The 15,239-nt window shown below is 38.7% G+C and overlaps 1 protein-coding gene and 1 pseudogene across 3 annotated transcripts; one reads left to right on the top strand and one right to left on the bottom strand.

Annotated features, from left to right (window-relative positions):
- Nucleotides 1-2,898: 2,898 nt before the first annotated feature.
- LOC143882015 (F-box protein At4g18380 pseudogene) lies at nucleotides 2,899-5,471 on the top strand (annotated as a pseudogene). The gene is made up of 2 exons (XR_013252068.1): nucleotides 2,899-3,388; nucleotides 4,080-5,471. The product of XR_013252068.1 is annotated as an F-box protein At4g18380 pseudogene (transcript).
- A 1,627-nt stretch (nucleotides 5,472-7,098) lies between these two features.
- LOC143882014 (Chaperone DnaJ-domain superfamily protein) lies at nucleotides 7,099-14,902 on the bottom strand. 2 transcript variants are annotated; one of them, XM_077385391.1, is made up of 4 exons: nucleotides 14,283-14,902; nucleotides 10,280-10,349; nucleotides 7,640-7,721; nucleotides 7,099-7,439 (listed from the first exon to the last, which is right to left on the bottom strand). In XM_077385391.1, exons 1-3 carry the CDS (start codon nucleotides 14,654-14,656, stop codon nucleotides 7,659-7,661), a joined length of 507 nt encoding a protein of 168 aa, XP_077241506.1. In that variant the 5' UTR covers nucleotides 14,657-14,902; the 3' UTR covers nucleotides 7,099-7,439; nucleotides 7,640-7,658. The 2 variants fall into 2 exon arrangements, with proteins under 2 accessions (XP_077241506.1, XP_077241505.1); XM_077385390.1 differs by having other exon boundaries at nucleotides 7,099-7,721; nucleotides 14,283-14,899.
- Nucleotides 14,903-15,239: the final 337 nt, after the last annotated feature.

Raw genomic sequence — 15,239 nt, 5'->3', positions numbered from 1 at the left:
GGCTTACGAGAACACTAGTAAAAAACCCGTGCGAGGCACGGGCCGAGAAAGAACTATACGGATCACGTGATTGTTTGATCCAAACCGTCCATGTGATGCAACACAACATAAATAGGTTGTGCCCCAAAAATCATTTCCATAGGCTGATCCTAGCCCTCCAATCTATAGATGTTTCCATAATTCCTCTTAAATCGGATGGTTAAGATCACCCTATAGATTTTTTATTAAAAAACCATAAAGGAGGGGGGTAAGATCGAAATTATACGGCTTTAATGGGTGCCTTTGTTAAAAGCATAAATGAGGGGGTAGGATTGAAATTATATGAAAAGCCTCTTATACAATCCTATCTCACAATCATTGTTTGATGAATTCTTTGAGAAGCTGTGAATAGAAATTAATTAAAACCAAATAAAATTCAAATGAACCTAAGAACAGAAAAGCTATAAAAAGAAAAATACAGACCTTGCATTTTCCATTAGAACATGCAGCTGATAAAGGGATATGGAGAAGTTGTGATTAGAAATGAAATAAAATTAAAATAAATCACAAAAGCATCTATCATTTAAAAACCCAGAAACCCCAATCATCTAACACTTCTATAATATTGCCAAGGGCTTCTTCCTCGAAAGTAACAGACAGCAAAGACACCCCAAATGTCCAGATTTACAAAGCAACAGAAATCATAATAAAATAAAACCCAGAAATAGCTTTCATTTTCAGAAACCCACAAACCCAAAACCAAGAGAAGAAATAAATGAAAAGTCAAAGAGCAAAAAGAAATTAAACCAAAACCCAGTAGTATCTTTCATTTTAAAACTAAACTACAACATAGGGCTGCAACTCGAGCCGGGTTTTACCCGACCCGCATCGACCCGACCTGAAAATAGCCTGGGTTGGGTTCAGGTTTCATGGGTTTCGGGTTGAGCCAGGTTGAGCATTCAAAAGCCCACATGAATCTCGGGTCGAGCCGGGTTTGAAGGGGTCCAACCCGACCCGACCCGAGTTACATAAGTTATAGTATGTACGTTTTTTTCTATTGTTAGTTAAAAGTTAAAAGTGAAAACCCACGCACCCACTGTTATTGTATGTGAGTGTAATTTCTTCTTCTATGAGTTGAGTTGATTCAAGTGTTTGATTGTAATTACAACATTGTTTGATTACAGCATTGTTTGATTCAAGTGTAATGTGAGTGTAATTACATCATTGTTTGATTCAAGTGTAATGTGAGTGTAATTACATCATTGTTTGATTCAAGTGTAATGTGAGTGTAATTTCTGCTTCTATGAGTTGAGTTGCCTTGCCAAACAAGAATTTTCCTTAAAAAATTGCATCAACATGAAAAAACTCGACCCGACCCGAGATTTATCATGGGTAGGGCCGGGTTTGGGAATCGTGGGTTTTCCGAAAAAAACCCGACCCAAGATATTTCTCGGGTAAGGTTGGGTTCTCCAAAACCCGACCCGCCCGACCCGAGTTGCAACCCTACTACAACATATCCATTTTTTCAGAGGTCCATTTTGTCTTGATAGAATAGCTGATACAAAGGAAGTATTTTTTTGGCGAGAAAAGTCATGATGAAAAATGATTCAATGGCTGTGAATGGGAAAATCAAACCTGCTGATCGAAGAGAGATGAAGAGGATGAGATGAAGAGAGAGAGAGAGAGAGGCACGTGGAAAACAGAGAGCGTGAGATGCATGAAGAGAGAGGCTTGAGGGGACGTATTCCTTCTATACATAGAAATACAGTGTATATCTTTCTCTTTAAAAGGAGGTATACACAGAAGCTGCATGTATATGGGGTAAGATTGAAATTATATGAGTTGAATGGGTGCATTTGTTCAAAAAAGTCAAAAAATGTGACGTGTAAATCTCACGTGATTTTCAAAAAAATTGAAAAAACCCTCATCTTTTCATCCCAGCTTATTGTAGTAGATTTTGTTTGGGAACTGTGATAATCTTGGACAACTGTTTAAAAAATAAAAGACAATATGAGTTAGTTCAATTATCAAAACATGGTAGTGCTAATATCAGCAACCTTGTTTTATGAGAAAAGTACGGAATGTGGGTAATAGTTTCGAGCAATTATAGATTTTGCGTACTTTTTAAAACAAGCATCAAACACGGGTGATTATTCAAAAAGGGGTGGGGAAAAGACCCAATACCCTTCTGATATCAACAGAAATCTGAAAGAGCTTCCTTTTTCATTACTGCCCATTAAATTGGTTCCTTCACAAGGCTTCTTTTGGTTCATTTGAATGTATATTTGAACTGACAGAACCTTTGGTTTATTTCTATTTTAGCCGTTGGAAATAACTAGAGACGGATGGATGCTTAACACGTGTTGAAAAAAAAATTGAAATGCTTGAGCCAAAAGAGACGTAGAAAATAATAAAATGTTCAATAACATAGTCGTTCTAAGCCAAAAGAGACGTGAGTCGTTATTATCCAAAAGATATCATTCTCTCCTTGACGTAAAAAGTGGGCAATTTTAACCCTTTTTTATGATATTTTAACACCCCCTGCATTGACGTTCTCATCCTTTAAAATTTTTAAAGATAATGATTGACGTTCTCATTCATCAGGAAGGACAACATACGAGGACTCTGATCATGTCAGAAGGGTATTGGGGTCTTTTCCCCACCCCTTTTTGAAGAATCACCCGTGTTTGATGCTTGTTTTAAAAAGTATCCGAAATCCGTAGTTTCTCCAAACTACTACCTATATTCCGGACTTTTCTCATTTTCTAAGACTGTCTGGCAACTGTAATAATCTTCGACAGCTGTTTAAAAAATAAAAGACTGTGAGTTAGTTCAATCATCAAAACATGGTAGTGCTAATATCAGCAACCTTGTTTTATACTACAGAAAAGAAAGTCAGACAGAAAAAAAGAGCGTCAGGTTTTCTCCGTCCGTGTCTCATTTCACGCGCCGAGGCTCCCGTGACCGTAACGGTGCCGTTATCACCCCTTCCCAAAAGGAGTACATATATACAGAGAGACTCAGAGATAGAAAGGGAGTTTTCTTTCTTCGAAAGTCACTGTTTCAGAGAGAGAGAGAGAGAGAGAGAGAGAGGATCCTGATCGCTGCAATTTCTCGTCTTCTCGCTTTCATTCCTTCTTTCAAAATCCCTCAAAAACCCTAATTTTTGCGATTGAATTTCTAGAATTGCTTCGAAAACTTCTCTGAAACCATCTAACCCTAATTTTACATGTGTGGATTTTTTTTAATCGAATGGTGGAGAAATAATCGATTCTGCTAGGTATCTGGTGAGGCATAGAGGAAATCTGATTTTCTGATGGTTTGAAAGTGTTTTTACGGTGTAAGATCAGGTTTTCGTGGCGAGGATCAGTGGAGTCTCGTTGATTAAGAAGAAATGCGACATTTTTAGGTATTGATGCGTTTCTCTCTTGTTGATTTGTACTTTGTTGAGTGATTAATTTTGTTTTTTGTGTTTTTTTTGGGAGATTTGAGATTTTGTGGTTGTGTAGGGTTTGGACTAGATGTTGATAAATTAGTAGGGTTTTTTTTTTTTTTTTTGCTAGGGTTTTGTAGGTGAGATTTCGGAGGAATTTGTCTTTTAATCTACAGATCGAGAAGCTTTTCTGATTTTTTGTTTCTAATTTTAGATCGAATGGATTTTGTGGGATTGTCACGGTTTTATGCATTTAGATCCCCAAACCCAAGTCGTCCTCTTTTACCTGGTCATGGACAAAAATCTCTAAACTTGGAAGTTTTTAATTTTTCTAAAATTTGCTGGCAAAGATGTAGTAGCACTTCTCCTGATAATTGTTGTTCCCGCTCTGAGATTTTGGGATTTGAGCTTAGTTGCGAATTTTCGTCATCGATACATCTGGATAATCTGTTATTCTCAGGTTCAAATCTTGGTACTTTGTAAAATTGCATCTTGTTTTTTGTTTAGCTTTAGGAATTTCAATCAGTCCTCAAAATTTACTATGAAAATTCAGTCAGTTTTATTCGCATTTTGGTTTCTCCATGGACTGGTTTCATGTCCGCGACATTTGAAAAGTAGTAGTTTGTACTGGTTCTGCTTAAGAACTTCAAATGAGTTTCTATTTCAGGTACACCCCTGCAAAAATTAATTGGGGAAAAGCAAACATTGCATTACTGATCTTCCTCACATAAAACAAGAAAGCAGAAATGCAGTCAAAAACCCGAATTCATGCTGCCCCGTCTCTCTACACTGATCAATTCTACCCTGATCAATTCGACAGAATCCCCGACTCCATAGTCCTCATTATCTTCAACAAACTTGCCGATGTCCGGTCCCTAGGTCGCTGTGCCGTTGTCTCCAAACGCTTCAATTCTCTTGTCCCACTCGTGCACGATGTCTTTGTCAAGATTGACCGTGTTGTATCCGTCGGTGGTGACTTCCATGGGAACCTGAACTCTACTTCCCAGAAACCTCACAATCTCTTTTCTCAATTTATCAAGCTCATGTTTTTCACCTTCCTCAAACCCTTTAACCATATCTGCAACAATTACAACTCAAACAAGCCCCTTCTCCCCCAGCTCTCTCATCACTCTGCTGAACAAGTCCTCAAGAACTTCAGTCATGTCCAGAACCTCCAAATTGAATTACCAGCTGGCGATGTGGGTACAGAAGATGGTGTTCTTCTCAAATGGAAAGCTGAATTTGGTAGCACTCTGCAGAACTGTGTCATTTTGGGAGGTACCCAGATAGACCGAAAACCAGTCTCGAATCAAGAAACTCCCGAAGACAATGGAAGCATACCTGAATCGTTTTACACGAATGGAGGGCTGAAATTGCGAGTGGTTTGGACCATTGGCTCTTTGATTGCTGCTTCCACAAGGCATTATCTGTTGCAGCCGATAATTAAGGACCATCCGACGCTGAAGAGTTTGGTTTTCACAGATGCTGATGGGCAAGGGACTCTAAGTATGGCGGGTGAGCAACTGAGAGAGTTCAGGGAGAAACCATTGTCTGCTTCGGCATCTTCAAGTAGAACTCAAGTGCCGGCTTCGAACATGAAATTGAAATATGCACCATATCTGGAGCTTCCTGGAGGGATGGGGATGCAGGGTGCGACATTAGTGGCGATTAAGCCGTCGGGGGAGGGCTTTGGGGGGGTAAGTAGGAAGGAGGCAGATGCATTTGTTTCTGCGGCGTTCAGTGGTGGCCCATTCAAGACAGCTGTGAAGGCTTTGGCAAAACGGAGAACTTACCTTTTGGAGATGAACGGTTTCTAAACTATTTTTACTGAGGTTGCAGTTTGTCTTTTTTTCTTTTGCTAGGTGAAATTGAATGAGAAATAGCATAGATTTTCTAGTTGGCTCACTCAACTTCTGTTTGAGGTTCATGCTGTCTGCTTGGATGAGGTGTGTCACGGCTCTCATATATGCTTTTCATTTTTTTTTTGTACAGCAGTCACTAAGTTCATGCTTTTATATGTAAATTTTACTACGAGATAAAGTTAACAATCCTTGGCATACAGAGTCTTTGCTCCTGGTGATTGTATGTAGTTGGCATTAGCTTGTCTTAAACAGTTCTTTTCTTTCTAATCATGCATTTCTCATTGTACTTTTGAACATGTCATTGATCGAATTGGAAGCCATTTTGTGGCATAGTCAGGGGTTAGAACAAAATGCACTCTATTTCTGGATTTTACAGGCATAGTTCATTGTTCGGAATTGTTGAAACTGATTTGCTAGCTCTGCTAGGTGTAAATTGTCTTGATTTCAGTAAAATATTGATTCAGTGGATGGAAATGGATCATAGGCCATAGTCAAAATTTAGACCCGAATGTACTTGAATTTATAGATTTTGTGCAAAATAATTTACGCATTGTAGGGAATTTGGTATATGTTTTTCTGTTCTTGCCTGTGGGTGATTCTTAGTCCCACCTGCTATTCTCAGTGGACAGTTTGGTTGAACAAGATAGTAGAAGATAGATGTACTTTGAGACAGAACTGAAATTTAATACTCCAAGAGTGTGTTGCAAATAGTCATAATTTTGTGACGGGGAGTGGCTGTTGTCTGCCTTGCCGTAGATTTCTCATGATGGGCATTTGACATGATTGTAATGAAAGAGTGTCCTGCAGATAAATTTTGAAAAAAATAGCAAATGTAGTGACCAGATTTTGAGTAAAAGTTAACGAGGGCTGCTAGCAAAATGGAATTTCGTTTGGAAAAAAAAAAGACATGCCCACTCATGTGATACGTAAGCAAGAAGAGAAGCATGTGATACGTTAGCAAGAAGAGAAGAAAGTGAGCTCGTGAATGCAAAAAATCAGGTGAAAATGCCCAAATCTTTGGTTATTTTCACCATCCGTCTTTATCTTCTGAATGGGATCTCGTTTTAGAAGTGTTTTCCAAACTTACCAATGTGGGAAAAACCACTTATAGTCCTGATTTTTGCATGTATCAATACGCATGCTTAGTAACAGATATTAATGAAAGTAACAGCACGATAGTGGCTTGCAGTAACAGCAAAATGCCTTCTGCGATGGTCCCTAGCAAATCCCTCATAAAATTTTGGTTTTCCTATTTCACAAGTAAAAAGAAAAAGAAAAAAAAAAACTGTTTTTCATCTCTCTCTCTCTCTCTCTCTCTCTCTCTCTCTCTCTCTCTCTCATGCTTGGGCAAACCAAAACTCTTTAATTTGTTTTGCGTGGACCATGCATGCATGAGAAGAAGGCGCCACTCCTTGACAGTGTATCAAATGAAGAAGAAAATGCATGAACAAGGTGTGGAAAGAGGATTTTACCATCCCCGTGCAATATAAGCATGTCGAAGAAGTAACCTGCCTTTGTTATCGAGTAAGGTTGCCAAGAATTTATTGGGTTCATGGTTTAGTAGCCCACCCAACAACCGTTAATCGTGGCCGTCCAAATACCTAACAGAAACTTCACCTCTGAGACAGAGACCTCCTTCAATATTTTGATCAGATGGCGATAAGTAGGACCCTATTGATTTCCTCACCTCTGCTCTCCTGAATTGTCATCATCCAGGAAAATCTTTCAAGTTTCACACTTCGGTATCTTTTTCATGCAATTTCAATCTATATTGAGTGCCAATGCAAATTTAAAACAGCAAAACCAAAAAGCATAAAGAGGTAATTTTTGAATGTGCACCCATTTTATTCATTAATTTCCTATATACACAGCAGAGCAAAGTCATAGTTCTTCTGTTTACAATCCATAAGGAGCATTTTTCTTATTTATTATTATCCACTCCAAGTTAAAATAATTTCAAGATATTAGCTTAATTACAAGATATTAGCTCATGATGGAAAAGTATGACAAGGGGACAGAGCGGGGAACAACCAAAATCCCCGCATAGTTTCATATATCTTTCCTTCTATGATACTCGACGTCTCGAACATGGTAGGCGTGCCATCATAGGTCATACTGCATCACACACTCTACAGCCACCACTCGAATAGTCGAAGAACAAGAGGCTGCAGAAAACAGAGTTAGTAATGAGGGTGGAGAAACAACGATAAGATCCCCACTTTTATTCCGATGTAACACATCGGATGGACAGAAAAACCAAAGCGCATGATTCTCAGGTTTTGCATGGCATAAGATAACTGTAGGGTCCCGAGTCACTAATATATCTGGTTCCCATGTAATTTTCCATAGAAAGAAAGAGAGAAACCTCTGAGATGGGAACCTGTTCAGGTCTCATCATTCGGTGTCTTTGTCTTTTGAATGGACTCCATTGCTTCTTCAAATGATTTCTGCATGTGAAACACAATCACTTAAATCAGAGTATAAAACCACTTCTTCAACTTAAAATGATTATGCGTCATGTTACTCGAAAAAGAGTGCAAATGTATTTCGAAAGAGGCAGCGATGCAGGAGTCTCAAGAATACACGACACACATACCCATCAAAAAAAAGCAAGGAATAGAAGACCTTGAATCTCCATTCCAAAAAAATAAAATAAAAAATGGTTGATGAGCTAAATTAGCTAAAATAGCAGTGTGACTGGATGATTCCAACTGTTTGATTGGCAGGTTATGGACAGATACCCAATGATCTTGGGATGTTACAGGGCACTTAACAATTTGCAATCCGAATAGATCAACCAAACTAGCCCTTTATGATTTTATGATAGAATTTTAGTTTCAGAAAAGTAGCACCCACAAGGTGTAAGACAACATGGCAATCTCCCAAGTAATTCAGGAGCATGGTCTAAAATTTCGGTTTCGGTAACCGTTTCGGACCCCACCAAAAACCGAGATTTCGGTCCAAAATTTGGTAATTTGGTTCGAAATTTCGGACCTAATTTTTGTAACACTTTTTTTTTTTTAATAAATAATGTCATTACATCGAAATTTCGGACCGAAATCCGAAATTTGGTAAATTGCGAAAAATTGAATTTAGGAAAATTTCGGTTTCGGTCCCCACCGAAATCCGAAATTTCTGATTTCGGTCGAAATTTTAAACCATGTTCAGGAGATGGGTTTCTGAAACTTAACTTCTAGCCCAACGATAAACGAGTGCAGTGATACAGGACTGCCTTGTGGGAGATTTTGAATAGTAGCAGAGAAACCTCTCCGTTCCCCCATAGATTGAGCATTTGGGTAGAACGAATTTAACAAGAATTTCACTGGTTGTCATTTTATGTCAGTTGCACAAAGCAAAAGGAGTAAAAGCAGATAAAGGTGCAGTAACAAAAGCCATCTACATAAAAAAGATTAAGAAATTTAAAATATTTATGCATGATTAGTAAAACATAGAATTTGACAGTTGTATTTATAACATTTAAACTAAAAATAGTAAAAGCTACAGATTGTATAAACCTGATCCAGTTAAAGGTAAATCTAATGTGATCATGGTAGCATTATTTGGTGATAGGAGCAAGAGGTCTGAAGCCTAGAACGGTAGAAGACTGCTGCTGCTACTAAATATACATAGAAAGATTTGTTTACTTTTACATATCCTACAGCAAGTAGGCTTTTCAGCATTTTTTCCTGTAAAGTAGGAACCTTAAGTAGCATTGTTTACTTTTATATGTCCTACAGTAAGTAGGCTTTTTCAGCATTGTTTCCCATAAAGTAGAAACCTTAAGTAACATATAGAACTACTGGTTGAGAGCAGCTATCTAGGTTTCTACCACGTATGCTTTAAATGTGTAATTACATTGGCTACAATGATCAATAAGACTGTATCTTATTAAATGCTCATATGGGTAGTGAATTCATAAATTTACAATTTTGATTATTACCAGCTGTTTTTACCTCATGAAACTTTTTACAAACACAGCTTAAAAAATTTCCCAACAACAATCATCAACTCGTCAGAGTCATTCGGTTTTACCGTGCCGAATTCTAGTCTAAGTAGAGTTTTGCCCAACCAAGTCACTAAAAACTCCTTTTGACTCACCCGATCTAATGAATAATTGACCGTATCAATCATTGACTTGCCCAAGTCCAAGTTTTTAAACAGTGGTTATAAAGCACATCTTTTTGCATGAATCATGTTTGCTGCTGAACACAGCACACATACGAATGTGAGGAACAATAGTAACAATGTGCAATACTATGGTATGTAACAGTAGTATTTATCCACAAAATACATTTCATGGTCGGTGTTTTTATATACTGTGTTTCGCCACAAAATACATTTCACGTTTGGTATTTCAGAACCGAAGAAATAAACCTGCAACACGATTATTGTCACGAAAGTTTTTGGCAAAGATGGCTCTTGGGTAACAATTTTCAGTTTAATAGCTCAACATAAGTATTGCTATCATGAAAGACTAAGTCCATTCATGCAATTTCTAGATAAAAATCAAATATCACGTGAACAAATACATTTTAGACCAATGTTAGTACTTCTCATGTATGTCTATCTTATGAAACCCCATTGCCAAAATATTATACCCTCTTGAATTAATGTGCTCCCTGCAAGAAAGAGAGAATCATATGGCACCATGATTTCAAGGTTTCCTTTTTTTGCCTTTAAAAACGGAAACCTCGAAAGAAGGTTGTCTAGGCCTTCTTCCCCACCCATCATGATATGTCACCATGATCTGTTGGTCCTCTAATCATGGGCATGTGTCATTTTAATGTAAAGAAGATAAGGGATGTGAAAAAGACAAAAAACAAAGTAAAAACATTGGTTTATTAGATTTTATAGCATCATCTCACATGATTGGAAGGTTTCTTGGGGACCCAAGAGTGGCGATCTCTGGGTCAGTAAGACCTATAGGCTATAATGGAATAAAAGATGTGCAGACATTTTTATGCAAGGAAATGCATAAATAGGAAAGAAGAGATCAGTTCCATACCCCAGAATTGTGCATCTTCCAGATTGCATTACCACTTCTTTCAATAAAAACAGCCCCACCTAATAGGACACTGCAGTGCCACCATTATCAGTACAACCCTTTCAAGCAAGATATTGTTAAACTAGCTTGCATTGTCTAAGCATTACAATCAAGAAAATTTTAAAATGGAACCCAAATTAGAAGCAGGAAAATTAGACACGAAATAACAACTTGCACGGAGGTGAATTTAGTTTATAAACAGAAGCTAATAAATGGTGTAATCAGGGAACTTTTACAAACTTGTGTCAGCAATTTATGTTAGCTACGACATCAAGCAACAGTAGAAATATTATTATCTCGAATTTGAAGTTTTCCTCACTGCTAACCACAAGTATACTTATGTCCAAACACGACCAACAGCATTGTTATTCAAGTGTATATCAGTTGAAGCCGGAACAATCGGGATTCTAGAACTTGATTGGTTGAGTCATGGATAACCTATTGCCTTAGTGTCTTCCAGTGCTATAGGGAAGGGTGCCAGTTGTTTGATTGTTTCCTGTTGGAATACATTATTGTGCGTAAAGGTATTTTTATTCATATCCCTTTATATTGTAAAGACACACACTATATATATAAGGGAGAGAAGATTTTATTTTTGAAAATGATTTCCTAAAGGCAAGAAGGCGACCCATTATTATTATTGATTGGAGCCTCATCGGAGCTGCCAGGGCCAGTCTAGATAATATTTTTGCTTGTTCACTAATAAATAGACTAATTAAACTCATATTTCTATAATCAATTCGATCCCCCAATCCAATTGGGGGCAAACGCCTACGAAAAGATCACTTGGATTTACGAAAGGGTCGCTTGAGGTTGGTCAAACGTTCCATCTTGTGGAATAGTTGATAAGACCTTCATCGCCGAGTCATGCACCAGTTTTAGCAACCGTTGTTTGACATAGTTTCTGATGATTAAAGCTCGAAGTTTGCCTCCACCTTCCTTAACCAAACCTACTGTGTTGCCAGCCCACGGACCCCGCGCAATGCTATGGGCCGCACTTGTGGGCGGTCACTCCCTCCAGCTTCTTGATCCGATCCCTTACTTGACAAGAGAAGATTTTATTTTTGAAAATGATAAGGGAGAGAAGATTGATTTCTCTTTCACTCACGACTACCATTTTGTCCTCCATGATCAAACACTCCTTTTAGAGACTTGATAACCCCCATTTCGTCCCTCTCTAACAATTTTTCAAAAGTGTGTCCCCCATTGGCAATTCTCGTATTTAGAGAGGGATGAAATGAGGGCTATCAAGTCTCTAAAAGGACTCCTCCTAGCATCTGACAGAGGGGAGAGAGTCTGTGATTATATGGAGAGATGGGGGAAGGAAGGGCAGTGTGGGTTATTAGGCTGAGAAAAGATATTAAGGACAGTGAGAATAGCAATCTTCCCTCTCTACAATAGTGTAGTCCCTTGATACTAACGGCTTCTTCTCTGTCCATTCTTTTTTCTACAGGATAACAAGTAGAGAGATAGGGTGCCTCGTATAATACTATTTGGAGATCGGTTGCGCCCCCTCGGGTGACGTTTTTCTCTTGGATGGTGGCTAAAAGAAGAATAAACACATGTGATCGCCTCACGAAAAGGAACTTCTACAGTTTGGAATGCTTTTTTTAAGTGCTTTGGAGTACTTTGGGTTACCTCATAGATCAATCACGCATACCATTCTCAATTGGAGTTGAGGCCCATTTGAGGAGGCAGGGTTCGCTATATGGAAGCTTCTTCCTTTTGCTATAATTTGGCACATATGGAGAATGAAATGAGCGTGTATTTGAAGGGAATCAAAACATATGGGCAGAATTATCCTAGAAATCAAGGTGGATGGTGTAGCGTGGGTATGACAACGAAATTCATTCACTTTCTACGACATGGGGAGCACTCTTCGTAATTGGAAAACAATCGTGTTTGAGAAGGAGTTGATGATAATGGTTGCGCCTAGTTGGTCTCCTCAACCTCCGGGTTCAATAAAGCTCAACTTTGATGTTAGCTCAAAGGAAAACCAGGAAAGGCTGGAATTGGTGGTGTGTTTCGGGGTGATAAGGGGACTATCATTCAACCCTTTTCGGGTCCAGCAGAGATTTACGATTCAAATGAGACGGAGGTCAAAGCCCTACTTTACCTTTCAAAAAAAAAACCTTACTTTATGGTCTCAAATGGTTCGCAAAAGGAGAAATTATATGGTGCCCGCCCTTTACATATAAAGGGCGGAGAGAGAAAATATCAACCCCCTTGATTTTTTATCAAGGGGAAAGTCACAAAAGGGGGTTTGACCTGGATCAAAAATCAAGGGGGAGAGTTTTTTCTCTCTTTGCCCTTGTTGTTTGTCGGTCGGCCACATATAAATTCTCTTGCAAAAGAGGGGTCAAGGCCTTTGATTATCGAAGGGGACTCTTCAAATGCACTCGCTTGGGCAGCTTGTAAGGCGCTTGGACCGTGGAATCTAACAAGGATAATCAAGGAGATTCAGAATCTTTGCCGTATAGTGCATCCAACATCTATTCATATTTAATCATATGAAGCGCACTGCTAACTCCTTGGCAAATAATTTGCCAAAAGAAGGTCTAGAAAGGGAAGTATTGCAATTCCTTAGGCTCTATTCACTTGCTTTGTCGAGTTGAGAAAAGAAAGAAAACACCGTTATTTTTCCCGAGAAACCCCAAAAAGTACATAGGTGGAAAATTGGAAAAATGACGTGGAAAATGGCGTTTCCTCGCTAAAGCGAGATTCCATTTCCCACCGATATTGCGAGATTTGTTTTCTTTTCTCGCAGGGGAAAAAAAGACGGGATGCCATCTCCCTTCGACACGCTGAAGCCCTAGCCTCCTCCCTTCTCAACCTCTCCGGCGAGAAGTCATCTCCGGAAACACATTCCGGCAAGGTACTCTCCTCTCTCTCTCTACCTCTCCCCTCTCTCTACCTCTCCTCTCTCTCCTCTTCTCTGATTTTTTTTTTTTGGGGGAGGGGGGGTTTAGCCATCTCTTCACAATGACTGCTCTCCGGCGAGAAGTTGTCTCCGGCAAGGTACTCTCTCTCTCTCTCTCTCTCTCTCTCTCTCTCTCTCTCTCTCTCTGATTTCCCTTTTTTTTGGGTTTTAGCCCTCTCTCTGTGGACTGCTCTCCGGCGACCTCGTCTGAGCTCCATTTTTTTTTTGGAAAAACAAGGTCTCTCTCTCTCTCTCTCTCTCTCTCTCTCTCTCTATATATATATATATATATATATATATATATATATATATATATATGTGATTTGCAAAGCATTTTATCCATGGGGTTTCTGTTTTTTTTTTTTTTTTTTTTTTTTTTTTAATGTTAGAAAGTGAGTGTTGTGTTAGTTGTGGGTTGCGGATTTAGGGTTTACAAAGCCAGTTGTTTGGGTGGTTGCAATAGGGTTTCGGATCTTAGGTTTTTTTGAATTTTTCCTAGTTTTGTGTTGCAATACGGTTTCAAATCTTGTGGTTTTTTGAGGTCTTGAGTTTTTTGTTGCAATAGGGGGTTTGGGTTTTTGGGGTTTTTCGACTTGTTTTCGACTTGTTGTTTTGTGATGCAATTCCTTGTTTCCTTGGCAAGTGAACAGCCGCAGGATTCCTTTTCCAGCACAGTTTCTTTTCCTTTGTTTTCCTTTTGCCATGTCAGATTCTTTTCCTTTCCTTTCACGAGAAAACAAGTGAACGTTTGGGAAATCCCTGCTCATTTTTGGGCTTGACTATAGCTTGTTTCACATTGTAGGGACTCTTGTCCCCTACCATTGTATGTTTTAATTGACTCTTAGTAAACTAAAATTTCCACTTACCTTCCAAAAAAAAAAAAAAAAGTAAAGAAAAAAATAATGAACCAGCATCCAAGAAAACAACAACAGTAGTAGAGATTTTGTAAGGGCTTACACCATAAAAAAAACTCACAAAAGTAATAACAAAAGGATTACGGTACGGCAACAAATGCTAAAAAAAACAGAAAGAACAACAAATTACCTTGCTAACATGACATTGAGAAGAAACCCACGTGTAGTCAGGAATCGAAAATCAATATCAAAATCAAGTCTCCTTTTATTCTCATATCTGGGTCTGTAGGCATTCCTACTATAACCATACCCATCTGTAAAACCCCTTCCTCCATTGAAAGACCCTCCACATCTCCGATTATAATCGGCGCGCTTTTGATCGTCGATCAAAACCTCATAAGCCTCAGAAGCCTGCTTGAATTTGATAGTCGCACCCTCTCTTACTTCTTTTGAAGAGTGTGAGTGCTTATCAGGGTGCAATTTCAAAGCCAATTTTCTGAATGCTTCCTTAATTTCCTCTTTGGTTGCGTTACTGCTCAATCCAAGGATCTTGTAGTGATCCATTGAAGGAAAAAGAGATGGGTTTTGTGCCCTAAATATGTTGTGGAAAAACTCATTTCATGATCAAATGAAATTTCTTCACTTTAAAAGAAGATATGGGTTTTTCGCAGGGGAGCCTAGTGAGAAAAACCCATTAACAGAAAATCGAAACGTTAGGATTTTTCATGGATTTAGTAGTTTAGTTGCAATTGCAAAGGAGATGTTGATGGTTGGGCGTTTTGTGAAGAATTAAAAAAGAAGCTTTGGTTTGCAGGCTGGACAAGTTTGGGATCCAAGAGGGTGAAACGTGGCTGATTCAGGGCCCTGCGATTCGTAACATTCATTCAATGAGAAGTTTAGTCGTTTAGACCTCTGATTGGGATCAACCTATGGTGCGGGCCCTGAATCAACCTATGGAAATGATTTTTGGGCACAGCCTATCAGGCTGTTGCCCATCTAATGGACGGTTTGGATCATCCTATGGTGCGGGCCATACCGTAGTGAGGAGTGCGATCATCAAAATACCGTAGTCGTAGTGGTGATATCATTTCCCATTTTATATTAGTTAAATAATATGCAAACGCCCTTGTTTAGTGATGGCACCCAC

This window comes from Tasmannia lanceolata, unplaced genomic scaffold (genome assembly GCF_043159265.1).
Source record: "Tasmannia lanceolata isolate RefF3 unplaced genomic scaffold, GAP_Taslan_0.1 ptg000007l, whole genome shotgun sequence".
NCBI lineage: Eukaryota > Viridiplantae > Streptophyta > Magnoliopsida > Canellales > Winteraceae > Tasmannia > Tasmannia lanceolata.
Note: the sequence above shows the minus strand (reverse complement) of the source record. Positions and strands in the feature narration are given on the sequence as shown.